Source organism: Anser brachyrhynchus (genome assembly GCF_964034855.1).
Source record: "Anser brachyrhynchus genome assembly, chromosome: 7".
NCBI lineage: Eukaryota > Metazoa > Chordata > Aves > Anseriformes > Anatidae > Anser > Anser brachyrhynchus.
The window spans coordinates 7,527,681-7,552,370 of record NC_137701.1 but is presented as its reverse complement, the minus strand read 5'-3'; the positions used below and the strand labels follow the sequence as shown (position 1 = coordinate 7,552,370).

At 39.0% G+C, this 24,690-nt stretch overlaps 1 protein-coding gene across 6 annotated transcripts in view; it reads left to right on the top strand.

The window, feature by feature from the left end:
* The window catches only part of ZNF804A (zinc finger protein 804A), a 420,932-nt gene that overhangs the window by 235,212 nt on the left and 161,030 nt on the right, over positions 1–24,690 (top strand). For all 6 annotated transcript variants that reach the window (XM_080598898.1, XM_080598897.1, XM_080598896.1 and 3 more), the window contains one exon: positions 5,922–6,011. In XM_080598898.1, the coding sequence (XP_080455024.1) occupies positions 5,922–6,011 (90 nt within the window). The remainder of the gene's footprint in view (positions 1–5,921; positions 6,012–24,690) is intronic.

Sequence of the window (24,690 nt, the reverse complement as noted above, 5' to 3'; positions counted from 1 at the left end):
TGATAAGCTATTTCCACGTTGCTGATAGGAGATGCTGCCTGTACCCATGCTCCTTCCTGCAGCTGTCTTCCAACAGTTCAAATCTGGATGCTGTATGTGTGGTTTCAGTGTCAGTGCACCAACTAAGTCAGTTTCACTGGATCTAATTAGTTTCCATGAGATGCTGCATGATGCGGTTTTATTTTTCCTGGTCCCAGGCTGGTAAGACCACGCGTAGATTTTATTGGCTTTGAGTGCAGGGCACTCTGCACCACTTCATAACAGATATTTAGAGATCAAGTGCAGGTATTTAGATTTTTGTAGGATGTCTTACAAAGATGGGCATCACTTTTGTTAGTGGAAACATGCTAGGAACTTATCTGAGGGACCACTGCAGACCCATCCCATGCAGCCTATAAGCATAACGGTAAAGCAGCACAACAATGAGATGTGAGTGCTTAAGGAATAGGGGGTCTACAGGGAAGGATCAGTAAAATATTGATTTTAATTAGTGCAACTAATTTGTTAAACAATCACACAAACTTTTTAATGAAGAAGTGTACATCTTTTCAGACTAGTCTTGATGTAATCTGAATAAAGGCAGGTTGCTCTGATGATTATGGATCTATGATTTACCTGTAGGTTGCATGACATGTGAATTAATAGTTTAAAAGCAAATTAGGTGATCAATACTACAGAAAAAGAACAGTCCTGGGAATGACCTTTATGGGGGGAAAAAAAAATTCAAAGTAAAGAATTATAAATTATGAAGTGTGTTTTCAAGAAATTCTACTATCATTGGGGATTCTGTGGTTATTGAAAGCCATGGTAATGAAACCAAACAATCATGCTAGGCCACATTAAAAGCCAGAATAAAGAGTTCACATAGTTTTTAAGTATGTGGTGTTCTGTATTTTAATATTTTTCTGTGGATGATGATGGTAAACAGGTGTGAGTCATTACTGAGGGCTGAAGAAACACTGGTCCAGCCTTAGGTGTACAGTTTAGTGCAGCTATTATAGAGAAACCAATATGAATCCTTAACCCCTCTTGAAGCCGAAAGCATAATGTGAAATCCTGACAGGGATAAAAGAGGGAATGTATTAAAGTTGCTTTCTGGGTTTATCTTTGCAGTTTAGATTGTTCCCATGTTATCATTTAACACAATATTAGAAATTAAGTATCTTTCTTGCATTCAAAATTAATATGTGCTTTTTGAGGGATGATTATAATGTGACCAAAAACATTAATGTGGGAAGTAAACATGGATCAGGAGAAGTTTATTTTTAAGCTTGAATGAATACTCTCCTCCCTTTCCCTCCTGCCCCCTTTTAAATTATTTTGGTCAGTTTCTCAGCTATGTTGATGCATTAATCAGAGTATCTAAAGAATTCATTTTTGTACAGGACAATGAAGACTATGTGAAAAATACAATACTCCATCTATTTTGTTGCTACATTGCACAGGGATACCCCAGCAATTTTTTTATTTTTTTTAAACTAGGGATCTTGCTTGCGTCTAGGTTATTTTGGGAATGGGGAAAGGGTTATTGTCATCTGAAAAACATCATTTGTTGTATTTGTTTTCAGTCCACCACAATAGCCCAAATCCTTTTCATCTGCAAATGACCCAAAATAATTAGGAACTGAGAAAACTACATTTTTTTTCCCAGGCAATAAGTGTTTGGTATTTTTGAGTGTAATATCGTGAAAACAATCTGTTCTACCTGCAGAGCCATGTTCTTCTATTTAGATACAATTTGTGTTGTCATTTATTTTTCCAAGTTTGCAAATATCAAGCAGTCTCCTTAAAGAATTTGGCTTCTTATCAGACTTGAGATAGAGATATTTATCTTCTGACATGACACATTAAAAAACCCTTGAAAGTATATTGACTGGGGTTGCTTTGCAAAATAGCTTGATAGTTCTCCCTTTGAAAGGATGGGAAGAAGGAGATGCTATCAAATTGTTCAGTGGAATAACTCATTAAAAAAATATGTTTAAAATGGAATGAGCACTTAGGTGTCTTGGTTTTAAAAAAAACCAAAACACTATTTGGGAAAGGGATATGATCATGTGGTTATTGCTTCTAAGAAAAGGAAAAACTGAAACTATTCTTTCTCTTGAACCTGATTTCTTCTTTTTGTTCTGCCAGAATACTAGTAATTTTAATTTATTTCTGTACTCTGAAACATATTCTTCTAGTCTCCAAGACAGGCATGCAGAGCTCTTTGTTTCCTGCAGGATGAAGTATTGATTTAAAACGTTTTGATTCTTTGTCACTTGTCACCCATATATTGCGCTCTTCAGGTGTATGGGAATGTATGAGGGAAGAATCGGGCGATCTTTCATCATCTATAAGCAACATGACACTGCTCTGTGCTGCGAGCAAGGTCTGGCAGAGAACTGACAGCTCTGCGATGGAGTAATACCTTGGGGGAGACCCTGGGCCTCCTCATGGTTATTAAAACAAGAATGTCAAGTTAATTACTGCATTTCCTGGCCCTGGGGAGGGGTGATCGGGAATGCCAAGTAACAGGCAGCAGTGAAGTGGCAGTCAGAGAATCACAGAGTCATCTAGGAGAAGACCTTCGAGTCATGAAGCCCAACCATCAGCATGACCTGCTGAGTCCCATCGCTAAACCATGCCCCTTAATGCCATGTCCACAAATCTTTTAAATATTTTCATGGATGGAAACTCCACCACTGCCTGGGCAGCCCATTCCAATGCTTGACCACCCTCCCTGTGAAGAAATTTCCCCTGATGTCCAATCTAAACTTCCATAGGTGCAACTTGAGGCCATTTGCTCATCCTTTCACTCATCATTTGAGAAAAGAGAAAGGTTGCTGGTGGTCTTCCAGGTTGCAGCAGGAGTGATGTTCAAGATGCGCAGTGCTTAGGATGGTCTTAACGCATAGGCCACTTTCTGGCCAGAGCAGGTGGCAACAGCCTGAATATGTCACCCATCGTTGATACTGATGGGTATTGCCCGTCTTGGAGTGCAAAAGCAGCACTTCCACAAGAAAAAAAAAATGGTAAGGAAGCATTGTCCCTGACTGAACTACTTACTGGCTATTTTCTTACAGGGATGATTTTTTTTTTCTTCCCCTCTCCTCTGTGTTCCTTATCTATGACTTTTTTTTCCTTAATCTTCTTAACCTCAAGGGAAGCTGGGACATAAGGACAGCTCTCATGTACTGAGTGTTTTCTTTCCTTTTTTTATTTTTTCCCATTCGATGTTACCATTATTTCCTTCTGCTGAAGCCAATGAAAGAGTTGCTGGAGTTATTCCTATGCTGAGCACCTTTCATGTGTCCCCTACTGCCACATATTTTCAAAGTAAGAAATAAGAAAACAATCCATGTTTCTCCTCAGAATGTTTTACTGCCCATTTTCATTCCACCTTATTTCTTTTAATGTTCCCACTTTAAACCTTTACGGGCTGAGCCGTATGACCTTAGTTTTTCAGTGAATTTAAATGATGTGATCCCATTAGATTTTGTGACAGTAATTTGAATTTTTATTTTACAGTGTAGATAATCTAAATGTTAAAGGTTTTGTTTTAAGTAGGAATGTAAAGTCAAACTGAAGCGTTCTCCTTAATAAGAAGGTCTGCCGAAGTGCAGAAACAGGTAAATATATAAATGGAAGAAGTACGAAGTCTAATATAGAGTATGTCAAAGTGATTAGAGTAATCTTTGGAGGTTATTAGCAAAATCATAGCTACAAATTAGGTATTCTAATACTGATTTGGCCTACTTAAGTCTTGCATATGTAAAACAATGCGATGCAATGCAAAACTTGGCAACATCTTCCTACCTAGTGTGCCTACACCTTCCTTGTTCAGACTTTCTTTTTACCAAAACCATATCACGAAGACAAAAGGCAATTCAGAGGATCACTCACTGTTTTGCTGATTTTGCTGAGCGCAGAGGATAGACACCCTCTTCTGTTGATATCTGAAACTGTTGGCTGTATTTGACGCAGCAAAGCAAACACTGAAATTATAATAGCAAGCTGAAAAATTGTCCATTCTGTCCTCATGGGTAATGTGAGAATTGCTGTCACTGTTAACTTCATCTGCTCCATGAAACTCAGATAGATGCCTCCAAGGGTATTTTTCTTCTCACATTTTCCTTTCAACTTACTGATTGTTAAAGGTCCTGGAGACACCCATGAAGTACACCAGTTTGGATTGCTGCCTCAGAACCGTAGGAGCTAAGCACAAGTGCTGACATGAAGACTTGCCACTGTGGGTGTGTAGGGAAAAGAATGGGGATATGCGACTTGCAAAAAATAAATACTGCAATTCTTCTGTAGTCTGTTCCCTATTAAAAACATACCCTGCTTGTTAGCAGAGAGGGAGTAGTTCTTGAGATTGCTGTCTTACAGATGTACTGTCCAAAGAACAATTGCTGCCCACTGTGGGAGTAGAATGCTGGATTCGGGCATAATACTTTGCCCTGCCAATAGCTGCAGAAAGAGCTAGAGGAGTTGCAAAGTGTGCAGAGCTGGCTCATGTGATATTTAAGTAAGGTGAGGTGAGAATGGTATAACCCACTTTGGGAGGAGCTGGATCATAAATGCATAATCTGCCTATGTGGTATTTTGAAATCCAAAATACTTAGCTTCACAACAGAGTACAACATTGGACAAAAACATACAAAACTTTTTCTGGCATTTAATTTGATAAGGTGCTGGACAGCTACAAACTAGAGCTTTTATATATGGAAATACAATGACGTTTAACTGTGCAGGGGTGGGGAATGGGAACAAATACAGGTAATTTAATGTTTTGGGGAAAAGGAAATAAACATCTTTGTAAATGGCTAATTGCTATTCTGGGTATTTTTAATATAAAAACAATTTGGATGGGTTTTCTTCAAGAGAGTGAAATTTCATAAAGTTTCTGAAGGGAATATTTCACAATAAGGAATTACTTCCATCTCTGAATATGCGCTATGCTCTGACCAGTGCGTTAACATAAAAACATCACAGGTAAGCTACCTAGCTACTCCCATTATCACCATAACAATGGTGCATAATGATATTTTCCATTTATATCTGGATTCAAAACACTGAATAAGCTATGAGAAAAGAACTCAAATATCATTTCTTACAGTACAAGAAGAAAAGAGAAGGATACCCAGAAAACATTCACAGGGAAAGTGAGAAGGACAATACCTATTATTACAAGTGCAGCTGAATTGGTGTTATTTTCCCCTTTGCGACTGTGGAAATGCTAAGTACTGTATTAAAAATGCCTGGCAAATCAACAGCAGCAGCTAGCAGTCTTACTGGTTATAAAGCTGCTCTAGCCACAGCGACTTTAACTCTTAGCAATCTATCCTGAGCATTCAACCTATTTGCTGAAGTGCAAGACAGAGAACATGACTATTTTACTGAATCATTTCTCTGTACTACCATTACAGATCCACAAGATCTAAAGCCTGTATACTCTGTTTTGGGGGAAAAAAAAAATCACTCTCTGACAATGTCTGTCTCAGTTAGCATGCTGAAACAAAAAGAAACAAAAGCATTTGTCTTGTCCTTAAGATATAGCACACGAGTTCAGCTTTTAGACAACATTTGGATATATGATCAGTTCAGAAGGGGGAGTTGCAGGAGATCAAACACTAATCTTCAGTGTTCATCTATGGGTTCCTTGCTAAGCACTCATATTTGCTAATGGTGTCTGGGAAAAAAAAAAAAAAAAAGGAAAGAAAAAACACCACTAACAACAATATAAACACCCAAAACATAAATATTCAATGCCCAGAGACCCTAGCTGAGTAACAAATTTGGATTTGGTTGCATTTTCAGATGTTGTGTGCCAGGCTATGTCACACTGGGGGCCTTCTGTATCACTGGACTTTGTGTTCTGTCTACTTTTTATTCTGGTAATGTGTAAACTATAGTGTCTCTCCTCTTATGTGTTTTAGCTGCCATTTGGAGAGCGCACTCAGAACTGCTTGGAAATAGCACTGGGAGGAGAGAGTTCTGTGCAGCAGCGAGACATTCGGGATGTCCAGGTGGGTGTGTTTTGGAGTGCTGTCTGCCTGTGCAGCCACCTGAAGGTCAAGCAATGATTCAGAAAGGTACTATGAAATAGTATTTTATTCCAAATTCAGCATTGCCACCTAAAACCAAAAATATTAATAGTGGTGGGAAAAAAGTCTAAATATTATCCATTGTGAAACTATTTAATTTACATTATTATGAGAATCAGCCCAGTAGGATGGTATTTAGCTACAAGTAGCAGCCAGAAGTAAATAATTCTCTGAAGCTTCTTTCCTTTGTGCCTGTAATTACATCTACATTATGGCTAAAGGAGTACATCAAGATTAGAGGCATTAGTGTTACATGAAAGAGTGGACGTTATTGGAAAGGCTTCTGTACTAAGGGAAGAACCATTTTCCAATTTCTTTTCCTTCCCTCTCTCTCCAAATGTATATCTCTTCTAAAATATATATATATACTAAGGCCTACTTTGGACTAAATGGATATTTGTGCTTTCCTTAACATCTCTGCTGAAACTTCATTACTATGTTTTTTTTCGGAGGAAATGAATGGTAAGTAAAAGTAATGCTTCTAAGGCTAATGTGGTGATGTTGAGTCTGGTAATTGTTGAAGTAAACCCAAGTGCTGGCCATCAACAACACATTGGGATGGCTAAAACCTTGAAAGTCTTACAGGCTGTATGCCTGCTCTGGTTAGTGTTGTAGGCTGCAGGAAGGAAGCATCAAGTGCATGCTGCTCCTACAGAATTGCTTTGCAAAGGGCAAGGAATGCTGCCTTCAGAGTCACTAAAGAGGTATACATGGATGGGCCCTGCAGGCAATTTCTAGACCATGCCCTCAGTGGGCATGACTTGGTGGGATGTTAAAAAGCCAGTGCTGCGTGAGCAGCACACCGAGGTGCTGAGTGTGTTTGGGCAGGAAGGCCAGGATGCTCTCAGAGGTTGTCCCTGACCATGAGTGAAACCACTTAAGTCTTTGTAGTGACTTGCTTGAGAATGATACCCAGCAATGAAATGTTCCAAATATGCCAGGAATTAAAGCTGCTGAAAACATGTGATTCTTAGCCATGCAGATCTTGAGCAGGAAACTGAGCTGAGAAGTAAGTACGTGGCTCTTTATAATTTGTTTGTGGCTGTAAGAACATTCAAAGCTGGATTGAGTGGTTCATATGATCTAGAAATTCCAGTGGAAGTTGCTTGACCTTGTTTTTCCTCATGTGAAAAGGTAAGGGCAGATGCCGCTGCTCCCCCAGGGGGTGGTGGCTCCACTCCACTGATGACAAATTCCCAGGGACTGGAAGAAGCTGAAGCACCGTTTGGTTTTTGTGGTTGTCAGAGTGGAAACATTAGGTATCTGTTCTGTGGGGAGTTTCTCACCACACAGAAACACATCTAATGGACATTTTCGTTTGTATCTCCACTTTTCCTCCATACAAGAAGAACACTACAAGGGCACACTAGTGTGTGCCCAGATAAATGCTGTATGATTTCTGCCACTTCTGCCTCCACCCCCCACCCCCCCCCACCCCCAGTCATGTGTAGGTTTGTCTGTTTAGCTAGGATTTGCATGGGAGGCTGTTCCCACTTGATACGTAAACCATTTCAAAATTTCAGAATAGGTACACAAAAAGTCCTTTTCTTACAGATTTCTTCAAGGACATAGATGAACTTAATATACAATTGGCTTGTTATCTTTCTTTAATAATAAAAATCAAAAGCAGCTTTCACTGGACCAAAAAATTACCTGTTGTGTATAGGGACATGAACAGATACCCAAAGACAAGGAATAAATGTTGTGATTTTTATGGCTATTTCCCATATAGATATTTGCTAAAGTACTAAAACTTTTGAAGTAATACACACATCCATCCCCAGACAATGAATTGACTTAACAATTTTGTTGCTGAAATGTCTCGCATTTACGGCATGAGGTAATTATGTTTGAGTCTCTGGGGAAATGGATTTATGGTAATGTGGGAAAGAGTTAATTTGATTATCAGACACGAGATCAAAAGACTTTCACTAACACAGAAGATGGTTGCTGCCTGCTTGGAAATGTCTTAGACTGTATAAACTGAGAGAAATGTAAGTCTGAAGCCAAAAGACAAATTTTGAAAAAAATAGTAATATCATTGTTATTAATTTTCTAATATTTCTTAACATGTTCTATCGAGTTTTATAGCTCCATAAAACATACACATGAAGAGAGCTGAGTGACTTATTGAATTGCTTGTTTTATTTTTCCATTTTTTAAATCTATATGTATAGACAGGCCTTTGTCAGTGGAAATAACAAGAGGGCAAGAGGTCCAATTTAGCATCCTAAAATTGGAGGAGAGGCATTGTCTAGCCTGTATGCTTGTGTTGTGTGAGATTACACTGTTCCTAGACAATTCCAGATAGATGGTTATCTCCTCTAGCTTAGAAATCTAATAGAAGTGATTATTCCATAACCTCCGAGTAACCTTTCCTAGGGTATGTCTGCAAAGGGGGTTCTTGCTATTTATTGCTGTAGGGGTGCTTCTACTATTTTCTGGTATTCTGGGAATTCAAAAGTAGCAAACGTTTAGTTAATCTCTTTTTCACTGATATCCTACGTACCTGATGTGTGCCATTGTCTCATGTTCATTGCAGGTAGTAACAAAGTTGCTGTTGGAATATTGGTTTGAAAAATTGGAAGTACATGGATGTTAACGTTTCTGTTTGTATCTTAGGTTATAAAAATGAAATGCCTGTTGTATTCAGTTTAATTCAATTTATCAGTTTAGAAATGTGATAAGTGTTGTTATAGCTCATCATTGCTTTTCTCTGGCTAGGAAATGTTTCAAAGATGTTCACTGATAAAATATTTTACAGTCTGATCATTTTAACATTGGTTAAATATGCCAGCAGTGGAGAAAATTTGGGGATGATCAACAGATTAAGGTTTTGATCAACAGATTAAGGTTTTTCTCCACATCATCTCGAATTAAGTCTAACTGCAGTTTTAACTTCATTTGGGACTTCAAATTTACAGTAGCTCCCCTTCCATTATAAATTGCTTTCCCAAAAATACTTAGTGCCTTTTCATTTCTCATATTGTGTCAGTCCTTGTTTTTCATCCTGGATTTAATGACAAGCCTCATTTATGGAAGATATTAATAAAATGGCAGCATCTGTCTTCTTTCAGACTTGTGGAGCATTTGTGCTGGCAGCTTTCGAGTTGTCTTAGAGCAGTCACTTGTTTAGGCTGCTGAGGACTGCCCAGACCACTGCAATCTGCACTCCACTCTGCTTTTTCAGTGTGGCATTACTTTTAATTTTATTTTTTTAAGTAATATAAAAAGGGAAATTTAATTGTGCATCACTTTGGACATGAGGGAGTAAAATGTCTTTGACAGTAACCAAGAAAAATGATAAACAGTGACATTGCTTGTTACAGGGAGAGCTCTTGAGAAGGAGCAGGGAAAAAAAACAGGAATATTTAATTTTTGAGGCTGTTTAAAATCAGAGTTGTTTGAAAGCAGCATTTCTTTCAATGAACAAGTGAAAACCACGAACATATCCAGGGAACAAGGACAATTCATTCCCTTTTATTCCACAATAAAGAACTAGTTTGTTTTCTGATTCCAAAATCTCACTTCAAAACAGGAAAAACTGATAATTTGTCCAAGTCAGCCTGTGTTTAAAATGACAGGGAATGGACAGCATTCTGGCTGCTGAGGTTCTTTCAGGAACCTTTGGCAAGCCATATGTTGACACGCTCTATGGTGTCGCCCAATGATGATAAAAGAAAGAAGCATCTTGTCTGCAGGAAACATTGGGCAGGATAACGACAGATCAGGGCCCTTCACTGTTCCTTGAAGGCAAAACTGCCCACACCACCTTCATCTGCCACAGGGCATCCTAAAAGCAGCCTGGGCTTGTTTATGTTTGCAGCCTTTCACTGAAATTTAGAGCAAGGTGATATGCACATCCCTTTGGGAGCAGTTGGCCACTTCAATCCAGAAATGCAATTTCTTTCCACTTAAACAGCTCGTTCTGAAGGCTTGAGCTACAGAATCTCAAATGTAAAACCTCAGTGGTGCGGGCTGTCATGTAGATGTGACCGGTACTGTGGCTACGTTGCTTTAATTAAAGTCTACACCAGAGTAAGCTGCCAGTAGTATTCATCACTGCAAGATTAAAGTTCGTTTATTAGGTTGTTATTGATGGAATTAAGCTGACTGGCTGGGAGCAATGCAGAACTGAAAGAATTAAAATATCTGTGATACAAAGAATGCAAAGGAATCACTTACTAGTAATATCAAAAACACATATACTGAAATAATAGGATAATGCTAATTTGACTACAAGTGGACAGAAAAGATGAAACTTTTAATGTGATGTTGCCTAACAGCATCTCTAGACCAGCAGATGGACAGCTATCATACCTAAGGTCAGCTGTGGCCTCAGGAATCTTGCCGGCTCTGGTAATGCACCAAAACAAATGTCAGACAGCATTCAGGAACGTGGGCTCCTGCCGGAGACCTGTGCGAGATGGGTAGAGCTGCGGGCTGCTTCTCCTCGGGGAGAAGGGTGCAGGCTGTGAGGGAGATGCTGGGAGGAGAGCTGGGCTTGGGGCCATTGCCCCCCAGACCAGAAGAAGGACTCAAATTGTTCTATCGTCTGCTCTCCGCTCCTGGCTCTCACCAGGTCGCCTGAAGTACACAAAATCAGAACACGGTCAATCGTTTGTTTTTTAATTGTTTTTCTTTCTTTTTTTCCTATTCACAGCTGTCTATCTGCAGGTGATCTGTAACTGAAATGTCACGTTTGGCAAACTTTTGAAGCCATCTGGTAGTCGTGTGGGGAGGACGGGAGGTGGGGTCGGGGTGGTGAGGCCGTGCTGCGCGGAGGGCAGGTTTGCCACTGAACCCAAGTCAGGATGTTTGTCGCATCAGCTGGCGCAGGGGTGGTGCGTGCTTGAGAAGATTTCCAAAAAGCCTTTGCTTTTTTTGGGCTGAATCATTGTGATTTTGGTTAGCAGACTTTCTGATATGCTCTAGAAAGATGTAGTTATTGCTTTCTTTTTTTTCCCAGTTTTTCTTTTTCCATTCATAGTGATTAATGCCACTGGCTTTTCACAATCCCTTTGCAATGAATTTTAGTAAAAGAAACTCTGCTGGCCCTGTATATGAATTAAACTTCATATTAAAAGATTATTTAAAGGATCTTAGGCTAAGGACTGAACACAGAGCTTAAACTCCAAACTAGCATTCATTGTGAGTCACCAGCAACTGCATTTCTTCCTCAGCATGAGTCATCCCACGATGTGCTTTGAGCTGTTGGAGCTTAGTGCTGTCACCAAGTCTTTCTCCTCCCTACACCTTGCCAAGGTCTACCTGGCCACTCCTTGCTCTGAGGGTTACTGGCAGCCTCAGCTGTGGAAGAAGAAAAGGAGGAGGTGCTGTCACTGCCTAACAAATACCCTGCTCCCAGGGGATGTGGCTGGAGGGGAAATAAATGGGTATTTAAGTACTTCCAGTGTTGGGGTGTGGCTGAACAGGAGCTGTGTTGAAACCCACACTGATCCGCTAAAGTCTGGGAGACATTATGTCTTTTTAAGAGAAGAAAATGTTTTGTTCCCCCTTTCCTCAACTTTCCTCAAGTTCCTTTGATACCTGTGGCACAATTTTACAGCATCCCTGGTAAGGAAAGAACTATTGGCACTGATGAGAACAACGCTGTCTGAACCCTGGCCTTGCTGCCCCACAGCTATTACTATTTTCTCCCTTCCCCAAGCCATAACATGCTCTTCAAATACTTTTCATGTTGAAGAGCAAGACAACTTTTTAATTGCAATTTGATAATTATACCATAGGAAACCCCATGTATGGCAGTGTCTAAAAGAACAGCAGCTAACAAAAACCTTTGTAAGCTTAACTGAGAAACAGAAAATGGTGGGTAGGCATTTATCAGCACTGTCTCCTGTAGTTTTATTCTATTAATGGCCAAGGTATAATACAGCCCTAAAATAGCTGATTCATTCTTACACTGCTGTTTGAGAGATGTGCAAGCAGCTGCAGAATGGGACACCAAGGGCTGGCTGCTGCTGTCCTGAATTCAGGCTGGCAGTGGGGAATCGTGCTGATTTTCAGCCATAAGTGGGGACAGAAAGGGAGGAACCAGCTTTTTGAAGCTTTTTGGCTTTCCCTGAGGATGTAGGGAGGCATATATGATAGAAAAAAACCCTCGGGATGGAGAGAATTGGGGCTGAGAAGGGATTCCAGGTTGCTGTTCTTTTTTTTTTTCTTTGACCTAAGTATATCTTGATTTCGTGATGCTTTCAGTCACTTAGTCCCTTCTTTCTAGCTCCTCAGCCACCAGTGGGGAAGGAGAAGGATACATCTCCCTCCTGCTTTATCGGTATCTCTTCTGAGACTCTTATGCTGAGAGATTACAATAGGATAAAAAAAAAAAGTGGGAAAACATTATTAGCAGCATACAAGCTATGTTTGCCTGAGGAAAAATGAATGCTGTTATTGTTTGTTCCGAAGCAGCTGATGCCGCTTTATTTTCAAGATTTGTGAGAGGCAGGAGGAGAACAGGTTGTCCTTTCATGGCAGGCAGATACAGCTTAACCGCAGAGAAAGCATGCCTACATCTGCTGGTGGTAAAGGTTTATAGCTGATTTGTTGTGATCCATTCACTGAGCAGAAGGAAAAACTTATGTTCCACATGAAATATAGTGTATGCACTTTTGATGCAAATAAAAAGCAGAAGCTATTGATCATTGCTTTAAAAAAAAGTTTTCCATTTGGATTGAATCTTGAAGTGCTCTGCAGAAGGACAGTTCTCTCACATGATATTAGAGCACTCCACGAGGTAAATGTGAAATTCAAGTATTGCAGGTGCACAACAGGAGCTGTTGTTACTTGTAGTCTACTCTGGACAAGTAAGGAGTGGAAAAAAATAAAGAAATGTGTCCTGTATAACACAGGATGTCTGTCATAGCAATTGAAATCAGATCTCTGCCTCAAGACTTGTGGAGTTTTCACAACAGCAGCTCTTAGATGGCCACCAGCTAAAAGGATAGTCCCTCTGCGCATCTTCTCTCTTTTTGGGTAACTTCTTGTTGACCTGAAATCCTGCAGGAGAATCTGCCTTTGTACAGGATGGAAATTTGGACATCCGTAGTCCAGTGGGAGCAGGGAATTGTTATGACTTCAGATGTTGCACAACAAAAGATTACATAAAATGATCATGTTATAAAGCCTCTTATTGTATGCTATTACTATTATTCTGTTGAGTCAAAGACAGGATTCTTGTTTTACCAAAGACAGCCCTGATCAGATGACTAAAACAAAGATACAGATGAAGGGTAGCTATACTGAGATACAATCCCGCAGGGAGAAAAGTGGGTTTCACACAAACTCACCTGGCTGTCAGCACACTAACAGCTTAGATGCAAATACTGTGAGTGGGCAAGGTTAGGCTGAGCTTGTCTTGTTAGGAGACAGAGAGAGAGAGGTGGGGAGGAGGGAAGAACTTGCTGATCCTGAGTAATCAATTGATCCCAAGAACCATACGTCAGGGCTTCCTGTACATAGAACTAGACAACAGCTTGTTGTATGCCAAAGTGTTTCAGGGCCATTCGGGTTTTCTCACTCAAGTGCTAGACCCAAAGTCCATGTGTCAGAGATCTCCCCATTTTAACTGGTTTCTTTTACCCTGAAACAAGGAGGAAGATGTGAGTTGCAGGTTTCCAAGTCAGAAATCTGAGACTTGATTGCTTTGAGAGCTTCTGCAGCTATTTTGTGGCACTAAATCTTGAATAGGAAAAAAAAGTCTGGTTCCATACCCTGTTTGTAACTTTTGATTATTCATTCTGGATGCAGAAGATCTTTTTTTTCCCTGTGAAATTACTGGAAAAGAATTGAGGCAGATTTGAAAATGGATGCCTGGAAAAATGTCACCTGTTTTTTTTTTTTTTCCAGTTATTTGTTAACAGATGCTTTTTTAAAAAGTGTTCCACCCAGATGTGCGACATACAAAACCCATTTAACCCCACCCACCATTTATGATCCTTTTTATCAGATAGCATCTTCAGCAGCTTTTATACTCAGTGGAAATTTCATTTGGCATATACAAAATTAGGGCAAAAAAAATGTACTTTTGCCCCTTCAGCTACTTCTGTTCTCTCCCTAAATACCTCCTGCTTATAGGCAACATCATGCAAAATTAGTCTGCACAGGTTCAAATCTCTTTCATGATCTGTGGGCGAGCAAGGGATGTAATACAGATATTGTGTGATTGGGAAATGGGTTTGTATATTAGAAGAAGCTGAGAAGGAATTATATTAACAGGACACAATGGAAAAAAGGGAACAGTTGTATGTCTTCTGCCTGCATTAGCATTGTGTGACTTAGGTATGTGGAAAGATTGTTTTCAACTTTTAGCATTTGTTTTTTACATTATCCCTACAGAATCACGTTTCACGAAAGTGACCTGTTGGAACATACTTACTTGTAAATACATATATAATCCTATAGTTGCAATAACAATTTCTGCAATAACACTGAGAATGCAGTGTGATGTTTAAGTGTCCTCTGGGATACAGTTTATCCATTTCCCATTAGGTCTGACTTCTTACTATCAGGAACTTCCTATACTTCGACATCAGGAGATGATCTTGGAGGGATTTTGCTCATTTAAGCGTACACTGAGGGAGAGCAGTGCAAGCTATCATCATTTACAAAGGTAAAGAGTGGACCACAGGAAAAGTCAGGCTGCTACTGTGCTCTGTGAAGGCAGAGGCTTTCTGTTACTTCTGAGTATTGACTAACCAGCCAGTTTAATTTTATAAGGAAAATGGCCTTACAATAACTAAAGTTTTTCATTAAAATAACTGAAAAAAACAGTGACGTGGCTGTCAGAAATGGCTTATTCAGAGGTTGTAAAAGATCGAGACCACTTAGGGTATGCATAAGGCAGTCCTGAGCAAAGTGTGAATGATGAACTGCTCAGAAGAGATAACGGGAAGAGGAACAGAGTGCACTCCTCCCATTGATTTTCCTTTTCAGGCACATTTGTAACCTATTTGCCTTTTCTTTCTTTTCATTTGGTTTCAATAATAAGTAAAGGCAACTCCTATGCTACCCAGAGCGATTTCTCCAGAACCTTGTGGAGTTGAAGTTGGTGTCACGTAGCTTATGTCATTGGGGCTGGTGCGTGTTTTTCCCATTAAAACCACATTTTTTGTCAACAGTAGTTGCTTTTCTTTAAACTGTGTGATTCTGGATAGCTTCTCCTAGTCTTTGGGAAGAAGACCCAAGCTGTATAGTCCTGACAACAGTGCTGTTTGACTCATTTTCTCAATTGTGTTTGAAGACTACTTTTTAAGCAGTATTCCAGCTTATGTAATTTTATTTTACTTCTGTTTGTAAAAATCGATCTGGGGTACATGGCAGGGAAAATTACCAACACGAGCAGGAGAGAGGTTCCTTGAGCAGCACCTTATCCATATCCTGATCAAAAGTGCACTGTTCTTTGCCTGCCTACGTTTACAGGAGCCCATGTGCTATTTTGGATCTGTTGATTGGTATAAAATGCTCAATTTTCCACAAGCAAGCTGCCACGCTGTCTACATGTCTCAGATTCTCTTGTTTATAACTTCTTAGTATGTTAATCATAATACAGTACTTTATAAGACTAGTAGTGTGATTATAAATTATAAAATTATTAATATTTTATGCATTGCCTGGCAGGCAAAAGTTCTAAAAATATTTATACTTATATCTAGTGTGTGTGTATATATATACACACATATATAGATGTGCATATATCTATCTATACCAGGTTAATATTAGAAACACCTTTTTTGTAGAAACATTTCCTGTAGTGCTGATTAATTCCAAGAGCACGAGGATGCAATGAATGTGTGGGCGTGTACCTGAGAAGCAAGCTTCTTACTGACTTGTGGTCTGCACTGAGATCCTACAAGAAATAACATGTCGTTGCCTGTGGCCTACAGTAATATCTGAACAGTAGGAGACTGAATAGCATCTGCATTGCTTTCAAACATTTCAGCTGCTGGAATGGGGCTTTTCAAATCTCGCTTGTTAGGGAGAAGTGTGGGCGCTGGATACCTTTCTAGAGCCATACATCCATCAGTCCTTGGCTGTATGGTTGGTGCTTAGCAAGATTTGTGTCTTAATGCTGAGGAGGAGGGATATCACAGTAATTAAGCTGAAGTCTTTAGCAAAGTTTGAGCCTACCATGATATTGGTGCCGAACAGCTCATTTCTGAGAATACTGTGGATGGTTTTGTTTTTGTTGTTGTGGGCAGCAAGTATGACAGCATCCCTAAATAGCTGAATTGGGTGCTTAACTGCCTTCCCATTGCGGTGTATTTCCTAATCTTTGCTGGGTCGTACTTCTTGCAAAACAGTGACACTTCTTACTTTCTATTTAAATATTATTATTGGTCAATGGCTGGTACTGACTGCCATTTAAACAAAAATAAACTCTAAGGCACGTAGTTGTTTTCTGATGTACCAAGCTCTGTCAATAAAGCATATATCCTTGTTCTTAGGCGAGTTCTGGTTTAATCTTAATTTTAGATCAGTCAGCAAAGCCATTCGGCTCTCCATTTTCTGACTCTGTTTATTATCGATAGATGCGCATTTATGTATCTCAGCTCTAGCAAACTCGTTTTCAAGGTTTCAAGACTGACCGACCTAAATGTGTGTGGATTGGTGGTCTCATTGACTTCATTAGGGCCAGTTGCTGGGGTAAATTTAAGATGCAAGAGCCCTTTCTAGATGTACAACCTCAACCTCTATATGGATTGTTAAATGACACTGTAGAGAAGGCAAACCCAGCAAATGCAAAACTATTCCTAGCGTAAATGTTTCAGAAGCTTTAAAAGAAATATGAAAAATTTGGTTCCTATTAGACTTCAAAAGGATTGAAAACAACAACAAACAGGAAATAATAATAATAAAAAACATACAAATCCAGGAGCTACATCCAAATTATACTGAAATTAAGCTGGAAAAGGAAAGGTAAAGACTGTAGCCCAAGTGCTATATGTTTACCCAATTCCAACAGAAAGATCCCTTTTTGTTGTTGAGTTTTGTACTTCATGCTTTGTGTGGTAATATATTATACAGGATATCAATAAATATCATAATTCTCATTGTAGTTTTTACTTTTATTCTTTAAACAGCTCCAGAAAATACATGCCTATTGAATGAAAGATGTTTGCTAGAGGATAGGATTTGAAAATTGATTTAAAATTCAGAAGAAAAATAATTATATATTCTCTATATACTCTGTTTTATGTATTGTCTGTGTGAGGACTTGTTCCTGCAAAGCTGTGCAAGAGCCTTACTATATATGCTAGGGTTAAATAACTTTTATTATTATTATTATTATTTTTAATTTAGCTTCCATTTGAAATGAAGCACTTTCACCTAGCCATTCCTAGGGGGAATGAAATATATTTACCATAATTTAACTGTAGTTTAATTTCCTTTGGTACACTGTAAGCCAATGATCTCTGGAGAATGTGCTGCTGTTTAAGAGGCTTACAAAAAGAGGAAAGCATTAAATAATCACACAACTTCCAGATATTTATGGCTGCAGTGAGATCACCTGACTTTCAGGACTTTCTTTGTTTTTTTTAATCTGAAATAGAATTAACCCAGGGTACGCATGCACGGCCAGGAAGCCAGACCATGGCGCCGTGGCTGTGCTGTGGCAGGGCTGTGGGGAGCTGGGTAGGCCGCACCAGCAAGATGGAGGCGCTGGAGCTGTGGCACTGTCCTGCCACCCACCATGGGCTAGAAGCCCGTGGGCCTCGTGCTGCCTTCCCAGTCTCTGTTTGGCCCCAGGCCCATCTTAGGTCTGTATGTGGTGAAAAGTGGCCACAGGCATACTGCTTTGGCTATGGCCTGCCTTGTCGTGATGCCATAGAGCACCTACGTGCCTACCTCATCAGAGTCTCCTGTGAGCTCACAGCCTGGCAGAGGCTTAATCAGTGCCTTGCAGACGAGCAAGCAGACGGACAGATGCTGGCGCTGAGGGCAGTAACTGTTTTCTGACATACCTGGTTTTCACGTTCAGCCGGCTGTGTTGGTGGAGCAGAGTTTCCTCGTATCGCGCTTTGGGACACGCAGGTGATGGTAGTCGTGGCGTCCTACTGAAAGTCTGTGCTGAATGGACTCGCATCGAAAGCTACCAAAGGGGCTGTGAAAACCATAGCTACCACCTTATGCCACTTTATATATAAGGGCATCCCACAGAGAAGCACAGAATTGAGATGTGACCACCCTGTTTAACGAGCCAAAATTTCACCTGTGGTGTAGGTCTGTGTGCCAAGGACCTCTTTCTAGTGTGTGGGATGTGTCACAGAAATGGGACCCAGGCAGCAAAAGCCAGGCTTGCTGCTTATTAGTGTCTTTATTACCACGTGCCTGTATAGCAATAACACCATATAGAGGACTGTATGTCAAAATAAGGACTATATGAAGAAAGGAAGTGCACAGGATGTGCTTTACCTCCTCTAATCATCTTTAAAGCCAAATAAGTGAGGCAATGACGTAGTTTGCTTGTACCGTCCTCTCACAGAAAAAGGTAAGAGGAAACTTAACATATATAATGTGCCAAAAAGAGAGGAAAGCTAGACGTAAGGTTATTTAGGAATAATTTTTACCAAACACTTCCTGTCAGCTTACAGTCCCCCTTGCCATCTGTCAGGAAAAAAAAGCAAGAAACCACAGCTAAATATAACCCAGTTTTGATCTGGTTGTCCCCTTCTTCAGTATGACCATTGTTCTGGCTGTTCTAAAAGGAAAGTTAGGAAATGAGTTAGCTGCAATATTAATGTGGCAAGTTACATTTGCTGAGGCAGTGGAGAGCTTCACACAGTGTTCTTCAACACCGGAATTCAACCCCCAGCATTTTCCAAAGCTCTATTTTTATTTTGTCTTCATCTGATGCTATCAAGGTTGTCCACATTCCAAAAATGGATGAGTTTTAGCAGTAGTTAGCAGTTGGTAATAGGAGTCAAGAAGACTGAGGCTTTTAACACATTCAGGGTGTTTAATTTCCCCTCCATCTGATGATAATAATTTAACATGTAAAAAAAATATATAAAATTATGTGGGTTTTAAAAAGCCTCCCACACACCTTATGGAAATCAAATAGTGTGTGGGCCTGGAACCACGAGTATGTTCAGTGAGGATGATCTCCAGGAGCATGTTATATTTAAGAAAAAAAAAATAAATGAAAAATTAATTGTAGCTGTTTTATCCAAACACTCTGCTTTCCTAACATTTTTCTTGTGCCCATTAGGCAGCCATGCCATTTATGTTTAACTAAGGAGTTCCTTAGGGTGATATATCTGTAAAACTTAAATATTTGCTTATTCATTTGGGGAGTTTCTATTATGGGAACATAATGTGACGATGGGGCTTGAAGTATGTCCAAGGAAAGGTCATGGTTTGCAGAAACCTTTAGAGCTGAAGCTTTTCCACACCAAAACATATATAATGGTATAGTCTGCTGTGTGTTTTCATAAGGTCAGATGATCTTTACTGTGGCATAAAGAGCTGGCTGGAAGTCTGGCTTCCCAAGCAGACCTGGCACACAACCAGGATGTATACTACGCTTTGCAGATTCACAGAACAGGCTGACGCAGAAGACATGCTGTAAAGAAATGTGGGAAACCCTATCTGCTTCGGCATCCAGTAAATGTAGGGAGGGGGAAAAAAAAAAACAAACCAGCCTTTTCTGAGACATTTTCAGGAAGCTATCTGACGAATATATAGTATAAGCTTTTTTGTAGGGTTTTTTTTTTTTTGGAAGCATGGTAGGTGGGCCTCAAAATTAAGACAGGTTAGACAAAGCTTTAGTGTGTTCAGAAATGCACGTACAACTTTATTCTATTAACAATTTACCTTTTTTAATCAAAAAGTAAGACCAGAGAAAGCTATTTCTTTAAATAGTACAAGCAGTGCTGTAAAATGGGAATACCGCACCTGTCAGTACAGTTAGAATAGTAAGTATTCCCATTCTGACTGCTGTAACAATTATTATAGCTTTTAGTCTCATCATTAAAAACACAAAAACAGTAGGAGGTGGAACTGCAAAATAATCAAAACAAAGAAAATGATGAAGCTGAGGGATGGAGCCCTCACTTCCTAGAACCACTCATCTTAAAATGCTGCCCATTACACAGCAGAGGAAGTACTTAAATTCAGAGTGCTGCTGATCTCCATTATTCCCAGAGGACATATGTGGATGCTGAATATGCTTGTATCATTTGTAGATCTCTTTTGTTTAGGTCCTGCAGTGTATATATTGTAATATGCAAAGTTTAAAATTTGTGGTTAAAATTTGTGTTCTCTAAATTAAGAGGACAACATTGCTCACAATTGCCTTTTGAAATCTGAGTTGATATGGAAATAATCTTGTAGCTGGCAGAGCTTAGAAGTGTAATAAAAGGTATTTTAAAAAATACATTTAAGATACAAGAGTGAAAACATTAAGAGTGAGACAAAAGATGCACGTACAAAAAATATACATATAAAATAGAGATGTTTCATATAGTAGTGGTGGTGGTGTCTTGTAGTATAGACCTCTTATGATACAGATAGACTATAGCGAAGGATTACATTACGAAGAAGTTTATCAATGGTATTGTTGTACTATGTGTACTTTGACAGGTTTCATTCATAAATCTCATATACTAACCACGTTTCATGAGTTACCATTATAGAAGCACTAAAAAGACACTATTAGTATGAGCAGATTTTGCTTTTAAAAAAAAAAATATCCTGAGGAAGACTGTCAAGTATAGCAAGCCAGAAATATGCTATTTTTGAGTCGATTTGCGTATGGAAAGCATCTTCAGGACCACAAGATGTAATTTTACCTTCCTCAGGTATACTCCAATTGTATTTTTATCGCGTACTGCAATCTAATGTTAGATTCCATAAGGGGGATTTTGCACATTCCTTTCTCATTTCTGTTAGGAAATTAAATCCTGATAAGGTTCTATATGATGTCTCTTATCGCTCTGTTGAAGAGCAATTTAAAGGCCAGAAGTACATGTAGTTTTTCATCTTTATGAGCCAATTCTGACCACTGGAGTTGGTTTCCTGCTGTTGTTTTCAGGAGGTCAGAAAATGCTTTGTCCAAAATTCACTTAAATCACTGCTAGCCTTCAGTTGCAGTAATGCTCTGTTAAATCCAAAATTCAAGGTTGAAATATTGTGCAAAAATTGGCTACTTTCTAATAAATTAAAACAAATAGTATTTGGTTTTCTTTCAGGTCTCTCATTAGTTCCTCACATGAATGGTGAATAAACTGCAGATGAGAACTGATAAGAAAACATTTTGCAAAGGGAAGCATCAGTTGCAGTCAAAGAGTTTACTGAAAATTAACAAATTGTGGACGTTAGGATTCTGTGATGTCACTACGAAAGAGAATGGGGGCTTGCCAGCCCTGAAAAAAGCTCGAGGGTGGGCCGAAGTGTCCATGTCAACACTCACCAGACATCCTGTGTGAATATAAAGCGAGAAAGATGAATCAGCTATCAAAGATAATTAATTATCAAAGATAGTTTTTTTTTTTTTTTGTGGATTTCTTTTGGAAGCATGGCAGGTGGGACTCAAGTTGTTAAATAAAGACAGAATATACAAAGCCTCAGTGTGTTCAGGAATACAAGTGAAACTGCCTTTTATTAACTATTTACCTTTAAAGACAGATGATAGTTGAAAGATGAAAGACTGTCAAAATCAGTAAGCTTCCTCCTACTGCAGACTGAAGATCCAACTTACCCTGCCTAGCCTTAGCCTAGAGGCTTAATTTGTAGGTGATGGAAGTATTGCGTAGGCTTTCATGAATCATAGAAAAGCCAGGGTGGAAGGGACCTCAGAGATCATCTGGTCCAACCTCTCTGTAAATCAGTGCAGAGAAAGGAAGGTTGGTCCCTGGCGCAGTTGAACCCACCCCCAGAGTCAGGAATCAGGCTCCCAACTTTTAAATGGCTACAGTTGAATGGGGGCAATGCCCACCCTAGACGCATCAGGAGTAAGGTAGATGTGTGCCCTGTATATTTATATTCAGTCTTATTGGGCAGTGGCATTACCTGAATATTACTATCATTCTCAGTCTCTCGGTGAAGCAGTTTTGTTGCAACTTCATTTTTTCAACCTTTATGGTGTTATTATGAAATTCATCTGTGTTTTGCTTTCTAAAAATAACATCGAGGATGTGATGGAGACAAATACCAGCCAAAGGATTTAAATGGATGTCTTTAAGAGCTGATGTTTAAATATAATCTGCTTGCAAGTAGATTACACTTTTGGTCATTTCAATATAAAATATATTTTCCTAAGAGAATTTTCTGCTCTGGAAAGTGAATGGAGAGAGTTTGCAGATGATATACAAAAATAACTACAAAGCTCAAAGTATTGATTTGTGATCAAGAATCAAACTAATGGTAGTAAGGCTTTACCGTCAGAAACTACAGAGATATAGGGATTTCACTGTCTTATAGTAGCGCATGAATATTTGTAAAGATGAAGAGGGAAGCTTGAAGGTCATCTGATTTCTGTGTTGGGTCACATAATTGATGGGGATTTCAAGTTGACAAAATGTAGCAAGGAAAATGCTTACAAGAGGCAAGTTTAGGCAAGGTAAGGTGGTGAGGGACAGTCCTGGCAATGGCTGAGTCTACCACGCTCAGTCCCTTGGGCCCTTAACACAGATGCTTTATCTAATGAGGATGTTTTTAAAATACATTGGACAGCATTCTGGAAAACATATTAGAAGGAGAGATACAGTTGTGATAGTCAAGTCATCTCTCCACTTGCTATTTCAAATTCTCATCTTTTCAAGCAAAAGGGAACCTGTGATTTGTCTTAATAAAGGTAAGCAGCAAATCTCAAGGTCTGCCTCAAAACAAGTAGGGTTTTGTTTGTTTGCTTTGCCTGGTTTGGAACTATTTCCAGATCAGCAGGTTTAGCTTGCTTTTTTGAGACATGAGAATTTGAATGCAGATGATTTTTTTTTCTGCACGTTTTCTACATTTTATTTTTAATTTGCATTTTCCTGTTTAAAAAAAAAAGTTTTCAATACACCAGTTCCCAGGAAATAGTTGATTTTTATTTTTGTTTTGACTTTTAAAGCATTTTATACTCTTTTCCTCTTGCTGGTTCTTGCATTTCAAATACATTAGTGTCATTGGTTCTAATGGGAATGCCAGTGTTACGGTCAGTTCAAGGCTAATTCAATATACTTAAGAGACATTAGTATAGAAATTCTATGAAAGCAAATATACATAATTCTGGGTGTTTATATTTTATTAATAGATCTCTTCTGTTAGATTCAGATTTGAGAGGAGGAGTAGTAATACACAGTTATGCAAATATGTTGTGACGTTAGAATGTACGTAGCAATAATAAAAGTGGAAAAATAAGCACCTAACTTTGTATCTACATATTATGCAAAGAAGGAAGTGGGAGATGGTCTGTTGGAACTGAAGACAATTTTTTTTTTGGTGGCCCTATCTATGGACTTTATCACCAGGAGCTGTTGCTCTGAAGGGTTACATGAACGTGGCTGTAGAGAAGAGAAATTATGAAACTACATAAAACTTTTTCCACTCAAATAATAAATGAAGTCAGAGTGCATATTATTTTAATTAAATTAATTATGTAATCATTAAAAGTAGCAGCATTCATCCTCTCTTCCATCTTGGAAAGAAGGAGGACTCTTTGAACTCAGGATTGAGCAGCAGAAGATCAATATAAGTCTAAGGGGACTAAAAATTTGGATTAAATAAAAGCTGCTCATGTTGCAGCTTGAGCACAGGTTTTCAGATTATCAATGGCAGTTGTCTTGGTGTTGCTATTAATAGTGTTCTGCTTTGTCTTCTGACTACACAGGTTTTACAGATACCCAATAAAATGTACATTTGGATAAAATTTAGCACGATTTATTTAGCTTGAGCTAATGAGGAAGTTTTTCCTTAATTAAATGAATTATGTAGACATTTTTTAATCGTCAAAATGCCAACAAGGATATACCGGATTTTGGAAATCCTCTCTATTTTTAGAACAATACTGACTTTGTTTCTTACAATGAAATTTTTCAGGCTGGTAATCTATAATATGCTTGAGGCTATTTTGATATGGCTGTTTTTAATTAAGCACATAAGTTAGTCATCTTTTGGAAGGTGAATAAATTCTTTTGATGGTATTTTTAGCATCAAAAGATTTCGCCTATTTGCAATTATATTCTTTCTCTGCAGTAGACAGATTGGTAAGTCATTAGTTATTAAGGAAAAAATTATATAATTGTTCTAATGAGTAAACAGGGCCTTTCCCACAGGAAGCTGATAGTGTTGAGCACCACTCAGGAGGACCGTAATGAGCACTTCAAGAACTTTAGAGCAGTGCATGTATCTACCTGTGCTTAAATCATAGATAGTAAAAATTGTAGGCTTTTAAAATTATTATACAGTGTGGAATGTGGCTTATGCATACTCCAGCTGGGAGTCCTACTGCCTTTTTAAGTTGTACAGTAAAAAAGGGAAATAAGCCATAAAAGTCTGTTCAGATAAGATCAGGAGACGAAACTCCGGTGCAGAACAGTAAGCGAATGCAGACATAAGGCTCTGACCACCTCCAAACCTTGCTTCAGGTTCCCAAGCAAGC